At 43.4% G+C, this 24,137-nt stretch overlaps 1 protein-coding gene across 3 annotated transcripts in view; it reads left to right on the top strand.

The window, feature by feature from the left end:
• Positions 1-24,137, top strand: part of HELZ (helicase with zinc finger) — a 113,034-nt gene that overhangs the window by 14,696 nt on the left and 74,201 nt on the right. For all 3 annotated transcript variants that reach the window (XM_028713038.2, XM_077924025.1, XM_028713032.2), the window contains 4 exons: positions 14,629-14,856; positions 15,796-15,832; positions 18,527-18,651; positions 21,615-21,671. In XM_028713038.2, coding sequence (XP_028568871.2) covers positions 14,647-14,856; positions 15,796-15,832; positions 18,527-18,651; positions 21,615-21,671 — 429 coding nt within the window. In that variant the 5' untranslated portion in view covers positions 14,629-14,646. The remainder of the gene's footprint in view (positions 1-14,628; positions 14,857-15,795; positions 15,833-18,526; positions 18,652-21,614; positions 21,672-24,137) is intronic.

The following is a 24,137-nucleotide window of genomic DNA, read 5'->3' on the forward strand; positions in this document are numbered from 1 at the left end:
ACAGAGTTCATCTCTCATGCATCTTATCTTTGAATCCTCTTTGCTTGAACCACATGAGCAATGGTTTCTACCAGAACCACAGCTGTTGCTTACACTGGGGATCACACAGTGTGTGTGTTTTATGTGTATTGAAGTATTTTGATTGTTTTTTGGTTCACGGGGAGTGGGGGAAGCTGCTATGGTGTGCAATAAATGGCAGTTCTGGGCCAAAACCTCCCCCAAAAACTTTTTGCTATGGGTGGTGGTGGAGAAATAGATATTACATCAGGAAGGTGAAGGAAACTGCATTCCCTCTTCTGCATTTTTTGGGAGAGCCAACTTTCGGCAAAACTGAGTTTTAAGCTGATTTTCATGTTGTATTTTCTGAAGGGGGTTGTAAAAGTTGTGGGCATGTGTGTGACTTTTGCACTCCTCAAAACTCTGGAAGGTGAAAGGTGGGACCCACTGGAAATAAATTAGAAAAGGCCCACTGTGGGGAGGCAGACTCTGCAGAAATTGTGTCCCCTTTCCACAGAATGAAGCCTCCACTGGACCAAAGAGCCTTCCATCTGTGTGAAGGACACTGTTGGATACATCCCATTGCATTTCTTGCAAATGTTTATTACCTATTGGAGTGCTTGGAAGAGAAGGATGGTAATTTAAGCAGCCAAATAGTTTCTTAGAACTTTTAATTCCCTAACAAGCCATAACTTCTACTATTATTCAGCTATTATTTTCAAGATTTTGGGGTGCACGCTATGCTTTTCCAAGGGCTCGACTTTGAAGGCATATTTCTTATTTCAATCAATGGTTTCCTCCCTAACCCTCCATTGTGATACATTTTAAGGGATAGGTTCATGCAGTTCATTCTGAAAACATTGATTGGAAAGACTGATAAGTTTAGGTAGTGATTTATTGCTGTTGTCAGTCAGCCACAGTCATATATACTCTAGTGAAGTTTTTAAATTAAAAATGGGCATGCCATTATGTTTTCTAAAGTGAATGCAAAAGAACCATAATCACTTCTCTCAAGAAGTATTTAAGATATTTCTGTGGTCCATATGGTGCTCTGACAGTGGAATGCAGCAATTCACTTAAAGAATTAAATCAAGTATTTTGAAAAAGGTCAGAAGGTCAGTAAGGATCAATATATATTTCCTAGGGCTCAGACAGAGCTACTCAATCTTCACCAATATATTTTCAGGATTTCTCTTAGATTGGAAAAAGTGCACAGACAGCCCAGAAGTGAGAAGCACTCAGTGTGTTTTTCCTTTCCACAACCAATAACAATCTGTGGGGCCCATAAGAAGCTGCAAGAAGAAAGGGCATCAAGGGTACAGATGCAAAATTAAGCCTTATGAGTTGTGGTGGGATGATGAGCTGCTTGTGCGTAAAATGCAAGTCCCTCAGAGTTTGATCAGGTTTTCAAACCTCTGCCTGTGACGGAGCCCCTCCGGCATGGCTGCGTCAATCGCTAGTAGAATCCGAAAGTGGTTGCTTTCGGAAACGTTTCCAACATAAAAGCTCTTTCACGGAAACACGTCTTCTGGACTCTCTGCGTGACAGTTTCCGGCGAGGCGTGGGTGTCCCTATAGGAGGTCCTGAGACCTCTCCACTGTTTTCGCTGGAAACGTCTCTGAGCCACCCCTCCGACTCACTTTCCCTGGAAGTTCCTGCTCGCCCCCTACTGGTTCCCTCTTCAGCTGCTCCGTCTCTTTCAACCTGAGGGAGCCTTTGCACCTCCTGTCCTTCCGATGGCAGTTCCCTGACATCCACCTCCCCTCCAGGGCCCCCTTCACCCCCTCCCGTCTCCTCCCCTCCGGGCTGGGAGGAAGTAAAACCCCTGAAAGAACCTTCCTCATCGTCCGAAGTTTCGAACACTTCCCTCCACCTGCTACTGTCCCTCGTCTCTCGATACTCCTCGTCTTCGGAGTCTATTCCCTCTTCCAACTCCGACTCCGTGAATCCTTCCATTTCCTGTTCCTCGTCGGTGGTGCCGAAGTACTCCCTCCTAAACCTTTCTACCGGCTGTGGTTTCCTAGGGAATCTTTGGTGGAACGTTTCTGTTAAAACCTCGTCATTGACCTCCCCTGCAGTCACCCAGGTGTTTTCTGACTCCGGTTCCCCTTCCCACGCCACCAAATACTCTACCTGATTTCCCTTCCACCTGGAATCGAGGATTTCCGCTACATGGTTGCTGCGTTCCCTCTCTTCCAAGGCTGGTCCCCTGACGTGCTCCCCTTCACGTCCCCCCCTGTATGGTGACAGTAACGACCTGTGGAACACTGGGTGCAATTTCATGTGGTTGGGTAACCGGAGTTTGAAAGCCACCGGGTTGACCTGCTGAATGACCTCAAAGGGTCCCAATCTTCTGGGCCTCAATTTCTTACAACCCCCTTTGAACGGCAACCCTTGGGTTGACAGCCACACTTGATCCCCCACCCTTATGGTTTCACCTTCCCTTCTGTTCTTGTCTGCCTGCTTCTTATATTGTGCCTTGGCCCTTTCTAAGTTGAGCTGGAGCTGATGATGGATCGCTTCCATCTCTTCTACAAAATGTTCAGCCGCTGGAACGCTCCATCTCTCCCCTCCCTCCCCTGGAAATGCCCTGGGGTGACACCCGTAATTAGCCAAAAAGGGGCTCATCCCTGTGGACACATTCTCCGCATTATTGTAGGCAAATTCTGCCAGCGCCAACTTTTCGACCCAATCGTTCTCTCTGTCATTGACATAACACCTCAGATATTGTTGAAGAATGCCATTTGCTCTTTCCGCCTGCCCGTTGGTTTCAGGGTGCCGGGCCGTTGAAAAATTGACTTCCACGTGCAGCAAGCTCATGAGCTTCCTCCAGAACCTGGAAGTAAATTGTTTGCCGCGGTCCGAGATCACCCTCAAGGGAGCCCCGTGCAACCTAAAGATGTGTTCTACAAACAACTTCGCTGTTTCTTCCGCTGTGACTGCATGTGAGCATGCTACAAAGTGGCACATCTTTGTTAACAGGTCTACTACTACCATGATGGCTGTTTTCCCCTTGGACTTCGGCAGATCCGTCATAAAATCTATTGATACCGCTTCCCAAGGCCGTTCTGGTGTGGGTAATGGTTCTAATAACCCTGCCGGCGCCCGTCTTTCCCCTTTGGCTCGCTGACATTGGTCACACCCTCTTACATACTCCCTTACATCTTCCCTCACCTTGGGCCACCAGAATTCCCTGGTAACCAACCACATGGTCTTGTGTTGCCCAAAATGTCCCGCCGTGGGGCTATCGTGCAACTGCTTGAGTACTCTCCCCCTCAATTCACCTTCGGGTATATACAGTGCCCCTTTGTAATACAATGCCCCATTTCTTTCCTCAAAACCTTCGGGGCTCTCGCCCTCCCCCCTGAGTCCTCTGAGCTTATCCTGGGCATATTCATCATTTTCCGTTTCCTCTACCAGTTCTCGTTGCCCCACCAGCGCCGCCCCACACACCCAGCGGTCCTCAGGGATGACATGTCTCTCTTCAATCGCCCCCTCCCCCTCCCAATACTCTGGTTTGCGTGAGAGAGCGTCCGCCCTGACGTTTTCTGGACCTGGCACATAACAAATTTCAAAGTTGAATTTAGAGAATTCCTGTGCCCATCTCACTTGTCGTTGGTTGAGCACTCGAGCTGTTCTCCAATACTCTAAATTCTTGTGGTCGGTGCACACTTGCACCTTGTGTTGCGCCCCAATTAATAAATGTCTCCACCTCCGGAACGCTTCGTGAATGGCAAGTAGTTCCCTGTCATACACCGTGTAGTTCCTCTCGGATTTATTCAGCTTCCGCGAGAAGAAGGCACACGGTCTCCACTCTGACATACTCCTCCCCGGTTGAAGAAGTACCGCCCCTACCGCCCGGTCGGACGCATCGGTTTCCACTCTCATGGGTTTTCGTAAATCCACATGCAGAAGTTGTTCTTCCGAGGCGAAAGCCCTTTTCAGTTCTTCAAATGCTCGCTCCGCCTCCGCCGTCCAAACAAATTTCTTCTTGCTGCTGAGGCAGTCGGTGATGGGCGCCGTCAAGTGGGCAAAGTTCTTGATGAACTTCCGATAAAAGTTCCCAAACCCCAAGAATCTTTGCACATCCTTCTTGGTCTTCGGTGTCTTCCATTCCAGTACCGCTTGGACCTTGCCTGGATCCATGGCCAATCCCTTGTCTGACAAGCGGTACCCCAGGAATTCCACCTCCTTGGTATGAAACTGGCACTTCTCCAGTTTCACCCACAGCTGGTTGGCTTGCAGCCTGCCCAACACTTCTCGAACGTCCCTCACATGCTGCTCCTCATCCTCCGAATACACCAACACGTCGTCTAAAAAGGCCACACAGTTCTTGTAGAGCAAAGGCCCCAGAACGTGGTTAATAAACGCTTGAAAGCACGCGGAGCCTCCTTGTAGACCGAAGGGCATAACGAGGTATTCAAAGGCTCCCAAAGGGGTGAACATGGTGGTCTTCCATTCATCTCCCTTCCTTATGCGTATCAGATTGTACGCCCCCCGCAGGTCCAGCTTTGTAAAAATCTTTCCCTTCCTTACCCTGGTCAAAATGTCATCAATTCGGGGCATAGGGAAAGCCAGGGGTTCCGACACTGCATTCAAGGCCCTGAAGTCACACACAAGTCTCGGCTTATCTGTGTTTTTTTTGTCCACAAAAAACACTGGGCTGCCCCCCACCGCTCGGGACTCTCTGATGAAACCTCGCTTCAGGTTTTTGTCAATGAACTCCCTCAGCTCCTGCATCTCCCTGTCGGACATGGCGTACAGCTTGCCCACTGGGAGTTGGGCCCCAGGGAGTAGGTTGATTTGACAGTCAAAGGGTCTATGCGGCGGCAGTTTGTCTGCTTCCCTTTCGCTGAATACGTTGCTCAGATCTGCGTATTGCGGGGGCACCTTCCCTCTGCCCATTACTTCCATCCCGGCTAGGGTGACTCTGTCTCCGCCCTGAACCTTCCCCTGCTTGCAGTGTTCTAGGCAATGCTCTGACCCAAAGGAGACCACCCTCTGATGCCAGCCCACTAGCGGATCGTGTAGCGCCAGCCAGCTCATCCCCAAGATGATGGGAGCTCCTCCCAAGGTGGCCACATTAAACGCTATCCGTTCGGTGTGCCTTGCCACCCTCATTATCATCGGGACAGTCTGTTGGCTAACTTCTCCTCCCAACAGCTCTCTGCCATCAATCGTGGTCACCTGCAAGGGATTACTTAAAGGGATGGTCTGTATCTGGTGCTCAGCTGCAAACTCCTTACTCATAAAATTACAGGAGCTGCCTGAATCCAAAAGCGCCTTGACCTGTAGGGGGTGTCCATTTGGCAGCTCTAGTGACACTTCTATCACTAAAGCAGGTCTGGGTGGTTCTGGCGTGGGCACTTTCACTGCTCTTTGGCCTGGCTGCTGTGCCCCGACGGTGGCAGCCAGGCGTTGGCTTTTACTTGCTCCTTGTTTTCCTCCTCCCTTTCCCCCACAGCTCCTGCCATCCCTTGCCATTCCTTTCTTTGTGGGCAGACTCTGGCAAAGTGCCCTGGCTGTTGGCAGAGATAACATTTCTTGGCGCTCTTTCCCTCCTTCTTCCGCCCTTCACTGGGATTTGAAACTGCGCGCGCCCGCGCTGTTCCAACTTCCATCGGCTCTGCCGGCGGGAAAGGTGGCTCTGGAATGTCCGGAATGCGCAGTTCCCTCCAACGTTCTCCTTTCCCTTCCCGCCTTTCCAAAGCTCTCGCTTCCTGGCGCGCTCCTATGGCCAGCGCGGATTTGGTCAGCTGGTCCATAGACTCCGCCCTTGGCCCCCGGGAAAGTTCATCTTTAACGGCCGAAGAAAGCCCCTCTTCAAAAAGCATTTGGATGGGTTCCGCCGATAGGTCCCACCCCAATTTATGAATCAGCATAGTAAACTCAGTCCAGTACTCACGGACAGATCGGCTCCCCTGTTTGCAAGCCATTAACTGCCTTCGTACCACCCCCTGCTCAATGTCACTGGAAAACATCAGGTCCATGGCACGAAAAAACTTCCTCGTGTCCTTTAGTATCTCATTATTCACTGCCATCAGGGGTCGAACCCAATCCTTCGCCCCCCCTTCGAGATGGCCAATTACAAAAGCCACTCGCGATTCCTCGTCGGGGAAGTCATCATACTGCAGGTTGAGAGCGTATTGCATCTCAGTTCTAAAGGCATGATAGTTTCTGGGATCTCCCCCGAATTTCTGCACCAATCCTGGCACCTTTCTGGCTATCGAGGTGGTTTTCTCCTTTCCCTTTTCTGCATCCTGAGCCCTCCTCTCCTCAAGCCTCGCCGTTTGCATGGCCAGCTGGATCTCCAACGCCCTGTACCTTTCTTCCAGGCTTGGACCTCCTCCAGCTGCTCCTGCTCCTCCGGTTCCGGCTGGGTCGCTCATGATGCCGCTGCTTGCACAAGCTGGCTTTCAGTGACTTTCGGATTGCTGTGGTGGGATGATGAGCTGCTTGTGCGTAAAATGCAAGTCCCTCAGAGTTTGATCAGGTTTTCAAACCTCTGCCTGTGACGGAGCCCCTCCGGCATGGCTGCGTCAATCGCTAGTAGAATCCGAAAGTGGTTGCTTTCGGAAACGTTTCCAACATAAAAGCTCTTTCACGGAAACACGTCTTCTGGACTCTCTGCGTGACAGTTTCCGGCGAGGCGTGGGTGTCCCTATAGGAGGTCCTGAGACCTCTCCACTGTTTTCGCTGGAAACGTCTCTGAGCCACCCCTCCGACTCACTTTCCCTGGAAGTTCCTGCTCGCCCCCTACTGGTTCCCTCTTCAGCTGCTCCGTCTCTTTCAACCTGAGGGAGCCTTTGCACCTCCTGTCCTTCCGATGGCAGTTCCCTGACATGAGTGTTTTATACTATATTGGTAAACATGTATTTTTAAAAGACCTGTCAATATATTTCTGCAGTTCATCACACCATTTTCTGTTGAGAAAAGAAAAACCAAATAGGTTTCCTTCCAAAGAGCATATTAAAATAATACAAATGGGAAATATAAGATTGTAAAGCTGTTGTTACCAGCATGAGTTTGACCAAACTGCGGGAAGTAGTGGAGGACAGAGGTGCCTGGCGTGCTCTGGTCCATGGGGTCACGAAGAGTCGGACACGACTAAACGACTAAACAAGAAAAAAGCTGTTGTATCTCGATTGACACCATACCATAGCAGGAGGACCAGCCAGATTGCAGGGTACATTTATATTTATATTTATCATTTCTGTAGCACTTTAGAGTGCTACACACACTTCAATTTATCATCTAAGTAATTTTTACAACAGCTACATTATTTTTGGTTTTGCTGCTACGATTAGTTTTGTTATTGCCTTTCAAATCCTTGGGAACTGCCCCAAGTATATATTGATACAGAAGTAAAGGTAAAGGTACCCCTGCCCGTACGGGCCAGTCTTGACAGACTCTAGGGTTGTGCGCCCATCTCACTCTATAGGCCGGGGGCCAGCGCTGTCCGGAGACACTTCCGGGTCACGTGGCCAGCGTGACAAAGCCGCATCTGGCGAGCCAGTGCAGCACACGGAAACGCCGTTTACCTTCCCACCAGTAAGCGGTCCCTATTTATCTACTTGCACCTGGAGGTGCTTTCGAACTGCTAGGTTGGCAGGCGCTGGGACCGAGCAACGGGAGCGCACCCCGCCGCGGGGATTCGAACCGCCGACCTTTCGATCGGCAAGCCCTAGGCATTGAGGTTTTACCCACAGATAAATTGATTGATTGATACAGAAGAGTGGAATATAAATTACAGCATAACTCTGAAAGTTATGCTGCTATTGTAGATCAGGGTCTGAGGCTGAGAGAGAGAGTGTGTGAGAGAATGGGAGTTATGTGCAAGTGTGTATAGGACTGCAGCTATGGTCAGGAAACTCATGAGGGCTTCCAGGAAGATGGTTGGGTACAGAAAGTTGCAGATGCAGCCATTCCCTGTGGGCTACAGTAGAGGAATCAAATCATGCTGAGAACATGTTAAACTGAGGTACCACTGTGCAGTGGTCATTAGTTCATTAGTAGTCACTAGTTCCTTGTCTGTGAATCAGCTCTAGGTAGTTTTAAAGCCAGATCCTAAATGTGTCGTTTCAAAGCCAGAACCAGAAATGTGTTCATAGAGTTAGTATTAATGCATTATGCCAAATGTCACAACTGAAATTATGGCCATTTATATTTGCTTTTTTTCTTTTCACACAATGCATTGCTATGGGGAAACCTATTCTTGCTGTGTGTGTTTTAACACTATCTGACAAAACTTCAGCATTGTTCAGCTCTGTAATTTTCCTTTTACTACTCTGTAAGATAAGTAAAAAACCTTTTGTCTTTTCCTTGAGATATGAATTTTGTTTTGTCTTTGGGCAGCTGAAACAAAAAGACTCTAGCTTGTTATGCACAGGGTAACAGAAATAAAATGATTTTATTTTATTTTTTTACGTAGTGCCCATTGAAAAGTAGGAGAGCCCTTTAAAGTTGCTGAGCTTAATTTCCAAGATATTTTTACTATGACTCGCAACTGAACAGTTAGCATAATGATCCCTGAGAATAAATTTAGTTCTAAACTTATTTGATAGCTATATATGGTTGCTGTTTGTGGACAAAGTCTTCTACAGTCTATCAAAGAGCTGCATCTGCGAAGGAAAATCTTTTGCAGCCTGGCTTGAATTTAAGATGGTGTGCATGTAAGAATCGGACGCATACTTAAGCATGTGCTCCTAATTTTTCATTCTTTTAACCGTGGCTTGAACTTCCCTGCGCCTGACTTCATATATAATGGCATGCCTGTGGGAGGTAGGTGTGGTTTTCCCAAAATGGCTTGGTGGACCAACCTCTGAGACCTGGCAAGCCTAATTAGGCTTGTAGGCTAGACGTTCCCCCACCATCGGCCTGTCTCCTTATCCATGTACAACTTAGTGTATGAGACAACTAGACAATAGGATCTGCAACTGACAGAGTGATGAGAAGAAACGTATCAAAGTATAGAGCTTTAGAGATACTGTTGAAAGAAATATTTTATCTTTTGATGGGAGTGGGTGGGTATTTTGCAGTACAAAATGTTGACCAGATGTGAATGCTTTCCTTTTGGTTTACTGGTGGGATGACATAGGGTATTCAAAAGGTAAACCCTTTAAAAGATGAATGCTGATCCCATTGTTTCCACTGTGGTTTTTCCGAAGCATTTTCCAATTTAATAAAGAAAAACTGGTGTTGCTTTGAACTTTGTCAGGATTGTTCTAGGATACAGTTTGAATGATCCAAAGATTCCTATGGAAAATGTGATTTCCCACCAGCAGCCATACTTGTCTCCTAAACTGCAGTTTGATTAAGGAGATAATAATTTGGCAAGCTATGAATGAATAGTAAAAAATAAATTTTAAAAAAAATTACATTAATGCCTTTGAACTGTAGATGTGCCTGAGACCCAGACAGGCTGTAAAAAGGTATTGTTAAATGTTTACGTAACGAAAACCAACAATTTCCTCTAACACTTCCCCTAAAAGTTTTTATTTCTCTTCAGCAGGGGGTTCATTTACAAGCATTTTTACAAAGCAAATTCTTTGGTTATTCATTCAAAGGTGAAATTCAATAGGCGTGCGGGAATTGATTTCAGTTCGTTTTGTTGCAAATAGTTGTGTTCATGCGTTTTCTTTATTTTTTTGCCAGAAATATTCTGGCCATTTTAAAATGGTCATTTTAAAATCTGACTGTAAATAAATAGCATTGAAGCATGGCTCAGAAACTGGGTTGTAAGTTAGCTTGATCATTACGCTACAGGAAGTGCTTTGTGCTTTCATACAAAATGAGCACTAAACATCAGTGTTTGTAAGAAGTGAGAATGGCTGCTACTATAATGATTATTTGAAATTATTAGTCATTTTTCTTATAAGAAGTAACACAAAGCAACTTAGAAATATGCATTAAAAGCTACATAAAACTAAAACAGAGTAAAATACATTCATGTTTATAAAAAGCAGGACTGAGACTTCCCACCCACTGAAGGAGGCCACATAATTAAAAACCAAAGGGTTGGTTGGAAAAGAAACATTTTTGCCTTCTAAACTTTTTGCCTTTTGGCTTCTAAACATAGGTACAGTGGTACCTTGGGTTACATACGCTTCAGGTTACATATGCTTCAGGTTACAGACTCCACTAACCCATAAATAGTGCTTCAGGTTAAGAACTTTGCTTCAGGATGAAAACAGAAATCGTGCTCCGGCGGCTAAAGTGGTGCTTCAGGTTAAGAACAGTTTCAGGTTAAGTATGGACCTCCGGAACAAATTAAGTACTTAACCCGAGGTACCACTGTAATAGGAGATTGCATTACATTGATAGGGAACTTAAATGTATGTCATATTCATGACATTCAGAGAATTGGTATTTGTATAATGGTAGATTTGCAACTGTTTTGAAATTAAACAAATGAAGTATATTTTTCCAACCAAGTATGCCCGTTTTTGATTGCAATAAAAAGGCACTTGAGAGCTTGTCACGGTTTGTAAGAAATGGCATGCAGTTACTAGAGCTGGGTGATATCAGCTTTTCGACATCATGGTTTATCGCCAGCTAAACATTGCGGTGTGGCGATATACCGCAATGTTGAAAGAAACGAGCTGCATTGGCCTCTGCCCGTGAGACACCAGGTGAAACTGCCCCAGCTCTCACCTCGGGAACCGGGGCAATTTCACCTAGGCAAGGACAACGCAGCTTGATTATAAATAGAGCCTCTTAAGTGCTTTGCAAAAAAAGGGGGAAAAGTGTACTGGGGACTTCAGGGGGAGGAAAATAATGGGAAGGCTCATTATGCCAGAGAAAGATCCTATTCTGTTATCGCTAAAATACTTCTGGTTCCATGGAATGTGAGGGTATAGCACTATAACACCATTGGGCTGGAATGCCATACAATTACCCCCCCCCCCCACTTTTCTAGCCACTGTCATTCACCATGTTGCTAAAATAGCCATGAATGGAAAGATTTTTCGTTGTTGTTGTTTAGTCGTTTAGTCATGTCCGACTCTTCGTGACCCCATGGACCAGAGCACGCCAGGCACTCCTGTCTTCCACTGCCTCCCACAGTTTGGTCAAACTCATGCTGGTAGCTTCGAGAACACTGTCCAACCATCTCGTCCTCTGTCGTCCCCTTCTCCTTGTGCCCTCCATCTTTCCCAACATCAGGGTCTTTTCCAGGGAGTCTTCTCTTCTCATGAGGTGGCCAAAGTCTTGGAGCCTCAGCTTCAGGATCTGTCCTTCCAGTGAGCACTCAGGGCTGATTTCCTTAAGAATGGATAGGTTTGATCTTCTTGCAGTCCATGGGACTCTCAAGAGTCTCCTCCAGCACCATAATTCAAAAGCATCAATTCTGCGGCGATCAGCCTTCTTTATGGTCCAGCTCTCACTTCCATACATCACTAGTGGGAAACCATGGCTTTAACTATACGGACCTTTGTTGGCAAGGTGATGTCTCTGCTTTTTAAGATGCTGGATTTTTCATTAATACTACTGTGTTTTTAAAATTAGCATTATCGTACAATAGTACTGTAGCTCCATAATACCAAATAACAACAACATTGTAGCATGGTGGTTTTGGAGTGTGAGATATTTCTCTTCTTTCAGACCTTTGCCTGATTAAACAATCTATGGCCTTTTAAATGTGTTGGGGAGGTTATTGTTGTGTTCTATGTTTTGTGCTTTTATAATGTAAACCACCCTGTGATCTTTGGATGAAGGGCAGTACAGTATATGCATTTAAAATAATACTAATACATCTCATTTAAAACAAAAATCACTGAGCAAGCCATCGTGTCCAATGCAAATATTACAACAAATGTCTGAAAGGCTTCAAATGTCCCTACCCACAGCAGCTCAGTTTCACACATTGGTGTGGGCAGAAACAGGAAAGTGCAGTACTCAGTACTGTGTTGAAAGTTGATGGCAATTCTGCTTATAGTTTACAGCTGAAGATTAGTATCGGGTATTAGTATCAAGTATTAATATTGGCACCAGGGGCAATTTTATAGTTTGTATAAACAATGAGGCATATGTCAGAACGATGCATATGGTCTACATCACAGTTTGGCTTGCATGAAGCACTTGTATTTAAATATTTTAATTATTATTTTTTCTCCTTCCTGTATAAACCCTGCAGACTAGCACTGCTGCTGATACAATATAACATTTTAGTTGCGGACAGTATTCTAAGCGATGGAGGTTATTATGTGGAATATTAGCACCAGGTATTGTTAGGAGGCAAGCGTCTGGACATCTTCACGTAATTATTATGATAATTATTTATTAAATTTGTTATCTTGTTCAAGGCAACCAAAACAACATACAACCAAATAGTAGCCTGTTATTGACATAAATCTTGGAGACAAATGTCCACATATGTTTATGTCGAGGAAATCATTTGTAGAGTTGTTTGAAAAAATTGTATTACAGTGGTACCTCGGGTTACAAACACTTTGGGTTACAAACTCCACTAACCCGGAAGTAGTTCCTTGGGTTGAGAACTTTGTCCCAGGATGAGAACAGAAATCGTGTGGTGGCGGCAGTGGGAGGCCCCATTAGTGAAAGCGTGCTTCAGGTTAAGAATGGTTTCAGGTTAAGAACGGACCTCTGGAACAAATTAGGTTCGTAACCCGAGGTACCACTGTAGTTACATATAAATATTTTCTCATCTGTAAAAGGAATGGTAAAATGGTATCCGGGATTGAAGACTGCAATCCTAAGTACACTTATATAGGACTGAGCCCTACTGAACATAGTGAGACTTAATTCTGAGTAAACGTTAATAGTACTGCTTTGTAAGACTGGTATGGGCAGAGAGAGGAGGGGAGAAACAGCATGTGACCTTTCTTGTATCAGGAAATTTTTAATGTCTGATGTTTTACCATTTTTTATGTGCTGTAAGCTGCCCAGAGTGGCTGGGCAACCACAGCCAGATGGGTGGGGTATAAGTAATAAATGATGATGATGATGATTAGTCCTGTTGGCAATTCTTGAGATCAAGAGCATTACATTTGTGTGGATCCTTTATTCCACAGAGAGCAGAACATATTTTCAAATGCATCTTGTATTAAGTTGGTTTATCTATTAACCTCAATTTTAATTTAAAGCATATTATTATTATTATTATTATTATTATTATTATTATTACATTCTTCACCATTAAGTCCAAGGGCAGGTAACAGCAATTTAAAATAAAATATTAAAAACCATTTTAGAAACAAAGAATTGCAGTCACCGAAAGGGTGAGGCCTAAAAATGTGCACCTCAGGTGTCAAAGGCCAGGGTAAATAAGTTTAGAAGATTTGTCTTAGTGGGGTTTTCTACCAAATACAGAAACAAACATAGGGTGCAAAGTTTAATAGGAAGATGAATGAATTTGAAGCTTTGCTTCATTTTAATATGAAGATTTAATATGTTAGCGCCAGAATGCAGGTTACACCAGGGGTGGCTTACGGTTGAAGATTAGTATTGGGTATTAGGCAAGGTGAGGAAGCTGATTTTGGATGCCTCCAAATGGCTAGTTATTTAATTTATAATTACTGTATTTTGCATGAAGAGGTGGTTGTGGGATTTCTTCCTTGGGTGCCAAAATAACCTGGCTGGTCTTGGCTACTATGCGCCTTGACTCGATGTGGGGTCAGAGCCCCATTTGCTGTGCCAGCTAAGGCATTGGGATGTTTTGGTGAGGTAAAAAGGCACATACCGTATTTTTTGCTCTATAAGACTCACTTTTTCCCTCCTAAAAAGTAAGGGGAAATGTGTGTGCGTCTTATGGAGCGAATGCAGGCTGCACAGCTATCCCAGAAGCCAGAACAGCAAGAGGGATCGCTGCTTTCACTGCACAGCGATCCCTCTTGGTGTTCTGGCTTCTGAGATTCAGAATATTTTTTTTCTTGTTTTCCTCCTCCAACAACTAGGTGCGTCTTGTGGTCTGGTGCGTCTTATAGAGCGAAAAATACAGTATATTGAAATGTTGGGAAAATCAAAATTTTTAGAAAAATAGTACATAATTGATAAACATTGTGAAGACAAACAAGTCCCCACTCCCACTTCAGTGTAAAGCCCTGAAAAGATGTGCCTTTGCAATATAAATTCCTTATAAAACACCATTATGGCTGATAACATGAGAAAACAAGGAAAGATTTGTTAGCGGGTAGCATTATAACAACACCTAATGCAAATGTGGTGGTGGTGTTTTCCCCCAAACCATTTGTTATAGTAGAAGTTGTCTTTAGGTGTAGAGAAATCTGCCCTTGCAAGAGGAACATTAACTCTGAGTGGCACTTCAAACCAATGTAAAGCAAACGAATGCAAAGCAAATGGTTTCTCGTGAGGTACTATTGTTGATGTTTGCAGTAAAAGGGGACATGAGCATCACCTACTCATTCCAGAGTTGTGGAGACAGATAACAGTATTTTAAAATGGAAACAGATGCAAAGTGCAAGGAGAAATGCTGGGGGGGGGGGGGGAACGGCAGGAATTTAGCATGCAGCAGAGGCTCAAGCGGAATATAAGAACCCTGGGATAGCGATGGGGGCCAGTTAGTAGCACTTGGAAAATATAGGTGTGTTTTGAAAGACCTTTTTATTGTATTAAAGCTAACCTGCATTTGAAACCCCTCCTGATTCATATTAGGATTTCTGCCGCTGAGTCATGGCAGACAGAAGACCAGAGAAGTCATGTGAACAAGCATGTGAATCACTCAGACAGCAGGATTACGAAGTGGCGGTGAAGCACTGCACGGAGGCCCTCTTTTCCCTCAGCCGGTACCCTCCCAGTCACTTCCCAGAAGCGTGTCAGGCTGAAATCGACCGCATCAAAATTGAGAGCCTTCTCTATAGAATCGCTTCTTCTTTGCAACTCGTGAGTGTGATGTTTACAATCGAATCCAGTGAAAATAATTTGATTTTATTGTATGAGTACGTGGAAATCGAAAAGCCTTTATTGACATCACACTATCCTGCTGCTCAGAGCTAGCAGTCATTTATTTACCTGCTTGGCTACGTAATTGGAGTGGGAGACATACTTGGTCCCCGCGCTCTTAGCTTTCATGGAAGGTGGGGATACACGGTCTGGTTTTTTTGCCCTCTTTGTTGGGTAAAGTAAAAGATGCATGGACGGGTGTTCTTTATTTGCCTTATTTAAAACAATATGTGTGTTGTACCGTCGCTGGAGAGAGACACTGCTTCAGGTTAGAAAGGTGGATGAAGTGGGTTTGCATTGCCTGAGTAGGGGTGGGGGGAAGGTTAGGGAACAGGGCGGGTGTGCCGCAGGTATCCGATGAAACGAATAGGTGTTTGTTTGCTTAACATCTGGTACAAATTTAATTTCAAGACTGCCTGCATAGAGCAGCTTTCGAGATTAAACCTAAGTGCAGTTTAGATCTGATCTCTTAATGGGGGCGAATGTTTCAAATAGTAGGAGTATTGATTTTTGTACTGTTGCAAACCTTTGGGGTTCTGCAAGTCTGTGGATATCTTCCTTGGTGTGTGTGTATAGGGGGTCGAGGTTGTGTGTGGTGCTAGTTTGGCTCCATTAGGGATCCCCAAGTGGAGAATGAATTTACTGATTGTATTTAAGATTTGAGCTGCAGTTTTGATTACCAACTGTGAACGGGTGCATAGACAGTTTCACTGAAATCAGAGAGGTTTGCATACTCCTGGCCGTGCTTGGATTACAGTCAGAGTGCTGCTGAATAAATCACATGTTTCTGTTTAACTGCTGCCTTAAACAAATTCATAAGCAAATATGTACTTATTGCTTATGCTGTGTCTAACAATATATATATTTTTCTTTTTGCAGAAAAACTATGGAAAGGCAGATGAAGACTGCAGGCACGGTATGAAGACACAGTTTTTTGCTACAGCTTATAGCAATGTGGTTGGTTCTTTGGAGTTTTAAGCTTTAAGAAATTGCTTCAAATCTGGCTCTCTAGAAACGGATTTGTCCAAAATGGAAGTATTGCTGTGAGCTTTATAAAAACAATATTTGCCACTTTGCAAAAAGAAATAATGCAGTACATCACAGAGTATGTTTTCTAAGTATCAGCAATCTTCTTGCACTCTTTAAAGTAGAGTTATGATAACATAATCCTAATTGTTGTTTAAAATATACTTGGTTGTTGAGTCTACCTGCTGTGCTCCAAGGTTCAGTAGTATCGCTGCTAACTCTCAACCTGATACAACAAAATGCTGGAGTCAGTTGAATTAAAGTATGTATTTAGAAACATTGCCCTGTAGGCCAATGGTGGGAATCCTGTGGCCTTGCAGGTTTTGATTCGTTGGAACTCCTATCATCTCCGATTGTTGGCCTTGCTGGCTGCAGAGTTGAAGTATAGCAGCCTATGGAGGACCACGATTTCCCACCCCCTGCAGTAGATTATGCAGAGTAGTGCAGCTTCTCTGTTACTAGCTTTTAGCAATGGGAAGCACTTTGGAAGCTTGACATAGCTGCATATGGATGCCAGGTAACTTTCATATTCAGGTGCCTGCATTTGTATAATAATAATGACCTAATTTGCATTTCTGGTGATCCTGCTTCCCATGCTTATTTATTCTACAGCATTCTGACATGGTTGCCTTTAACAATCTTTGTTCAGAGGTTTGGATTTTTGTTTAAACGACTCTCCTCATCAAATAATTATGCTGTGGCCTTTAATTGGCTTTAGTGGTGGGTTCATTAACACCCATGTATTAAACAGCTAAAGCTAAATTGATGGGGAGGAATTTTAATGGGAATCATGTGTTGTTTTGGTTTTTGTGTATTACAGTCATTTCAGATGGGGGGAAAATCCTTTCCTCCTTGGAAAAGGTGGCAGCTTTCATTATCTTAAAAGGCAGCTCTTTTGAGGTTTAGTAATATGCAAACTTACTTACATTGGGTTGGTTACAAGACATGCTGGATCAGTAAGTGCTATTGACGGAAAGCTCTATGCAATAAAGCATGGAATTGGAAGGAGACATATAGGAACATATATAGGAAGTTACCTTAAGACTATTGGTCCAGCTAGCTCAGTAGTGTCTACACTGACTGGCAGTGTCTCCCCAAGATTTCAGGCAGCGGTCATTCCCAGGTGTACCAGCAATACTTGGGATCTACTGGTTGCAAAGCATGTGCTTTAAGATTGAGTTGTGACCCTTCAGTTCTGATCCAGGACTCAGAGGCTCATTCTCTCCCCCCCCCCCCCGCCCACTGTTCTGAATGTCCCTGTTTGTTCAAGTGTATTGTTAATTCTCTGTATTTTATGGCAAATGGTATTTTCAATTTGTTTTGAATGCTGTATTTCATAAATGTTAGCCATTGTCGGCTCTGATGAGAAACAGGATGATAAATTTAATTAATATATACATGTTGATCTCTGTCTCTGTCTCCCTCTCTCCACAACTCAAAAACATTTCACTACTCTGCTAATGTTTCTTTTACTCTCAATGATGGGAGAGCAAAGGGAGGTATCTGAGGGTGCCAGTTTGGATATCCTAGTCTTAACTGATGTCAGTTCCAAAATGTAACAAGAACTGCCTGTCTCATTTCATAACATATTTTGGACAAAGAGCACCAAAGAACAAAGAGTATAGTGCTCTCCATTTTTTAATTAGATTTTGTTCATGTTAGGGAGATGACCCAGCCCTACATTAAACACTGTTAAATCCCACTTAATTCGTTGAGAGAGTTACATACATCAGTGTTGACTAGATCACTGATCTTCAATTGGTGGGTCAGGACCCACCGCTGGGCTGTGGTCTGATCCAAGATGGACAGAAGCACTACTACCATGGAAATATATGGTAAAAGATTAAGAAATGGGTCTCCAAATGCATGTTGAAAAGATTGAAGATATCTGGGCTAGATGATGCTGTTATGTTTTGATAATACAAATAGGATATTAATTAAAGCTTTGTATCTCTACCTCTCCTGCAGTTGTGCCTTTTGTTGTTAAATACGTTGCCAGTTTCTGTACATTGGGAGCACAAAATTCATGTCAAGATTTAATTTTGTATTATTAAAATTAAGCCAGTACATACATTACATAAAGGAAATACACAATGCTGATTTGATTAGGACTGGTTCTGGCGTAAATAGGTTATTGATTATTTCCTTCAGATGCAGTTCATTGGAAATATATTCTGTGCTTCCTTTATTGAAATGAATTTCAATTAGGAAAAAGCGTGTAGAAGAGCAGTGGAATTTTAGAAGTACTCTTCATTAGGACAGAAATTATGTAGGACAAATTCCTAAGATGAGGATGGGGAACTTGTTGCCTTCCAGATGATGTAGGGCTACAACTCCTACCATCCCAGAATGTTGGCCAGATGTAGCACAATGTTTAAGTTCAAAGCAGAGCTAGAAAGTTTCACATAAAACATGAGTAAAAGGAAACCACAGAGTGGAAAATGAGGGAGGATATTTTAAGATTATATTTCTGGGAAAACTCCCCCACTTAATTTTACTTCTGTGATGTAGTTCAAGTTGGGGTGCCTTAAAAAACTGGTGTAAATAATTGGTGGCGAATAATGGAATATGATTCTCACTTTAGTATTGGGAGAAGGACTGGACAAGGAAGATGACACTTTCCGTGCAGTGCTTTGCTGCATGCATCTTAAAGGGAAGCTGCAGATTGTATCGAACGCTCTTTCTAAATCACTGATGGGTGAATCACTGGTAGGTGACAATTGATTATCACTAGTTTTTTGAACTGATATACTTTATCTAGTAACGAAGGGGCTATGTCAGTAACTTTCAGCACTAAATGATTTGTGCTGAGCCCTAGTGAATATATTAATGCATGCAGATGTTAATAGATGAAGTGAAACATGACTCTCAGTTATATCCATGACTCTGATCCAACAGAGTTTGGCAGCTGTTGCATTTAACAAATACATTGGGTTGGATCCAGAGCTGCAGGAAGTCCTTTATCCTTGTTTCTAGCATCTAAGATTATGAGTGTGTAAAGCATGTGAGAGGACCACCTGAGTTTGCTTCTCCTTGTATTCTGGCTTCTGACTAGAAAGGTAATTGATTTGTAGCACTCAAGCAGCAACGTCACTAGCTGCCTCTGCCTGCTGCTGACAGACTGCTCAAGACTTGCATCCTGTAGTATTGCTTGCAGTGGCCAAATACTCCTTCCCAGCTTTCACCAAGCAGTCTACAAAAATCTATCCACTGCTGCTAGGCCAGGCATAGGCAAACTCGGCCCTCCAGATGTCTTGGGACTACAATTCCCAACATCCCTGACCACTGGTCCTGTTAGCTAGGGATGATGGGAGTTGTAGTCCCAAAACATCTGGAGGGCCGAGTTTGCCTATGCTTGTGCTAGGCCTTTTACTTCTGCCTTCTGAGCTTCATCCACTTCTAGGCCGAGTCCAGACTAGAGGATGGTGTCAGCCTTCAGTTTCTTTTGGTTTAAACTGCACTGGAGATGGTGAAATCCACATAGCCATGGCTCTTCCAGACATACTGACTTCCTTTGGATTTCTTACATAGCAGTATGTTAAAAGGGTAATAAGTTAATAGGATCAATATTTTGACGAGTGATCCAAAGTATGTTAACATAAAATTAACTCAGTATAGGAAAGCAATATAGGAAAGCTATAATGAAGTTCTGTTCTTTTTTAAAGAAACAGCTGAAAGTCTTTGCTTGTTTAATTTTCTTTCAAAAGCCAGGGGTTCAGTTTTCTTTTGCAGGTACTGATTCACTAGCCAGAGATAAATCCACAGTCTTAAAACTTTAACTTCCACCTTAAAAAAAGAATTTGAATCAAACCGTTTATGTGTTTTATCTTATTTCTTTGGATCCACTTATATTTGAAAGATTAAGGAAGTTTTCTTTTTTGTTCATAAATTTGACTCCTGTGAGCAGATTACATCAGGATTCATTGCTCTTTTGCTGATGTTTATGAAACACATTCTAGCAGAACACACAGGTTCAGGACACATGCATTGTCAAGTAAAGAAAGTGTGTTTGTTTTTAATGCTATGGCTGATGCTATTTTTACATAATATACAAACAATATTAAGCATACACTTTTTGTTATAACTGCACATAACCTTGCAAGATTTACTGATACCAGCTTAAAACATAACAGCTGTGCTAAAAAAAAAGTTAGGATCAAAGATAAAATCTGAAGAGCAAAAAGTTGCATGGATTGTCACGTGTTTGTTATACACTGTATTTTTTGCTCTATAAGACGCACGTTTTCCCTCCTAAAAAGTAAGGGAGAATGTGTGTGCATCTTATGGAGCGAATGCAGGCTTCGCAGGCTATCCCAGAAGCCAGAACAGTGAGAGAGAGCGCTGTGCAGCGCTCCCTCTTGCTGTTTTGCTTCTGGCTTAGCTGCGCAAAGCCTCCGCAGGGCACGGGGAGCCTTCATCTCTATAAATTGCAATCCAGTAGTCCTCAAGTGGGCGTCTTTGGGCCATAGGTGTAGATCTTCCTATCCGTATGCAGCACCAGAGGTTGCAGCCACAGAAACCTCTGTGGCTATCCCTCTTCTTCCATTGGTGCTCTCATGGTAGAGGCGAAAAACAAAGAGGTTTTCCAAGGGCATCTTGGGGCAGATCAGGAGAAGCACTTCCATTCCACTTGCACTCTCCTGGAATGGGGTAAAAAGGACACCTGCCATGGACCTGACACATTTCCCTTCCCATTGGAATCAATGTGGGAGGAGATGTTAAAGCTAATGGAAGAGTGATTTTTTAAAAAAGGAAAAACATGTCCCTGTTACATGGGCTTTGGATTAGGTGGTTTGCTTGCTTTTGATTCTTCGCTCCTCTTTTGAATTGCCCTGTACTGATCGTTTTTATATGGAACAGTTCTGTTTTGACCTCACTAGCATGGGTGGATCTAGCATGCTTCCTTTACTAGGGAAGGATCTGGCAGCTCCTTTGGTCTGCGGTTCGCCTTTGAAGTACGTTGTACTTCAGTGGAAAGAAAAGAGGGGTAGAGTTGCACAGGGAAGTTAAGGCTCTGTTCCTCTCATATCAGGTTCACCAGGTAATACTGGCTAGACCAGCCTCCAGGTCTGAAGTTTTCAGCTGTCCTGGAGTATTAGTGTTATCAGTTGTTTTAAGAGAGTCACTGCAGACATGTTTATGGTTGGAAAAGAAGCTTTTTATAAGGAATAAAAAGAAACTCCTGCCCAACAGAATGGCTGTAGTAAAAGTGTTAGGACATACGTTCTGACCATATAATTTCTCTCTCCGTATTTTTAAGTTTTAAAATGTTTCCCATGCTTTAAAAAGTTTCCCATGGATTTTAAAATAATAATAGCATTTTTCAGTTTGGGACCCCTTGATACTCAAAGTCTGCCTGCACTTTCAGTGTATTTTCACTCAGTTTTAAACTGTCCTGTAGTGACCAAAAATATGTAAGATATGTTTTGTTATAAACAAGGCCACCGATAATCGTGGTCTGTCTTTTGCTGGGAATCTCAAGTGGGCATCAGTGAAAACAGGTTGCTGGACTAGATAAACTAACTGGCCTGTAGGACTTTTATATGATACTGTGTTCTTATGGTCCAGTAGCTCTCAAAACTACAGTTTTATTAATCTTGTAAACAATGGTTAAAAAAACAGTTTTTGCAGTTGACAAATGGACAGCATGTGATAATGTTCTTTCTTGGCAGAACGGGATGGTAACTAAAGATCTGACGAGGCTGAAAACACTTCTTGTTGAAACAGAGGTAAGACTGGAAGAAATAAATACATTTCCTTTATAGAACTTTGGACTTTCTGTGCTGAGTTTTATTAGCACAGTTTAACCAGCCCCCCCCCTTTAAAGCCTTCTACATGGTTGTTGGTTTTCTGTATCCTTTTATATTTGTTTTCTGCTAAAAAAGACAGACCCAAGAAAGCTGAGAAATTGCTTTTTTGTGGTTTGTAATATGATGGAGAACATTTTCTTTCTTCATCTCTAGTAAATGATTCCTTTGTCTAATATTAATCACCCACTGTTAGCCTATCTTTAGCCTGGGTTGGTCCCAAGATTCTGTAGGCCCTTGGACAACAGTGTATCAGCACCAAGCTTTTGGTGTCTTATTTGGCACTGCCCCTGCTCCGAAAACATCCTTCTTCCCTCTTTAGGCCACCCCTTCGTCTTCTAACCGAGCTTCCTCCCATTCAAGTAAAACTCTTCAGAGCTTTTATATCACCCCACCATACATGATGCTTTCCAATTGGGTCAGTTACCACAATAATCAGGTGTAGGGTCATCAGATGTAGAGATGTAGTCTGATGGATTTTGCATTTGTGAAAGAGCCTTGGAGGCCCATTTCCCACATTCACTTTTGTTAAAGCCAGAGGTGATTTTTTTTTAATCATTCCCACTGCTGCATGGTGAATATTTCTAATGAATGTAACCCTTGGTGGTGACAACTGCTACTATGTCAGGAAACCTGTTCTTCTCACACTTTTAATGTGGCATGGTAAGTCTCCAAGCAGGGGTGCATATTGTAAGAAATGTGTGCCACATGAAACATGATGTCAAATTAGCTTGTAATGACTGCACTGCATCAAAATAAACATGGAAACATGAATATTAAGTGTATAAGGGTCTGATTCAGCCAACATTAAGCAAATTTAAACTCAATTGATTCCAATGGGGGGGGGGGATAAGTTCTTACGTTTTCCTATGGCAAATGTTTTGCAACATGCCAAACCAAAAAAAAAAAAATCACACAAAGACGTAAGCTTAAAATATCTTTCTTAGTTGCTGCATTTTGCTTGAGAATAAACACCCTGATTCCTAAACTTAGCTATTTTCAAATGGACCACTCTCACTTGCATCCCCAGGGAGATTTTAAAAGGCTTCCAAGGTAAACTCAGAAATTTTCTATTTAGACCACGAAATGTGTCTCACACTCTTCCGTTTTTCCATCTCTGTTGAGACAATTCCCTCTATCTCTTACCACCTCTGTCATTTTCCCAAGGTTTTAGGGGAGTGAGAGACCAAAGAAGCAGATTTCTTTGCCTGTTTGACCAAGCACTCCTTCCCACCAAAGATTATTTGGGTTAAAAGCAAATGAGCATGATATGCTCCAGACTTAAACAGAGACGCTGCTTCTGTCCACATAAACTGGGCAAGGTCAACAGGTGGCGGAAAGCAGCGCTGAGGATGGGCAGTGATTGTTGTCACTGCAGCAAAGGATAAAGCATCAAGTTGCAGGATCAGTGGCTGCTCTGGTCAAACCAGCCCTCTGAAATGCATCACAGCAGTGAGTGTATATAAGCACATGTGTGCTGCTACAGCTGCCGCTGCCACTGATTGTGGCTGCCTCCCTATCCAACCATCTAACAGTGCTAAGTAAAATGAACTGGGTTGATGGTGGAATCGGTGGTGGGTCCTTTTGATTCCCTGGCACTTGGACCACCCTCACTGATCTCTGACACTAGCCCTGACTTTAGAAAGAATTAGGTTTCAAACTTATGCCACTAGCACAAATAATTAACAGAATGAGCAGGTTTCGGAGCAATCCTAAAATATAGCTTAGTTTTAACATGGCAGTGGTCCCTCACCTCTCAGCCATGAGGAGCTAACCAGAGTTTCCAGTTACGTCTGAATTTAAGGAGGCACTGGTTACCTTAGATTACGGTTAGTGAATGAGTCAGGATTATAAAGCTGGCCTGAACAAAACATAGTTTGAATCATAGTGTTGAAGGGGCAGGGTTGACATTCATTACCTTTATAAACCTAAATTTATATTTGTTCCCTCAAACAGTAAAAGCGAAGTATATTTAATGTTTACATTTTTATAGTTAGTACTCAGAATGATGCGGGCTTGCGAAAGTCGGCGGTTCGAATCCCTGTGACAGGGTGAGCTCCCATTCCTCGGTCCCTCCTCCTGCCAACCTAGCAGTTCAAAAGCACGGCAAAGTGCAAGGAGATAAATAGGTACCGCTCCGGCGGGAAGGTAAACAGCGTTTCCGTGCGCTGCTCTGGTTTGCCAGAAGCGGCTTAGTCATGCTGGCCACATGACCTGGAAGCTGTACGCCGGCTCCCTCGGCCAGTAAAGCGAGATGGGCGCCGCAACCCCAGAGTTGTCCGCGACTGGACCTAATGGTCAGGGGTTCCTTTATCTTTACCTTACTCAGAATGATACTTGAAATTAATTTTGATTTCTTTATTGATTGACTTAATGTGCTCAGCATTT

This window comes from Podarcis muralis, chromosome 2 (assembly GCF_964188315.1).
Source record: "Podarcis muralis chromosome 2, rPodMur119.hap1.1, whole genome shotgun sequence".
NCBI lineage: Eukaryota > Metazoa > Chordata > Lepidosauria > Squamata > Lacertidae > Podarcis > Podarcis muralis.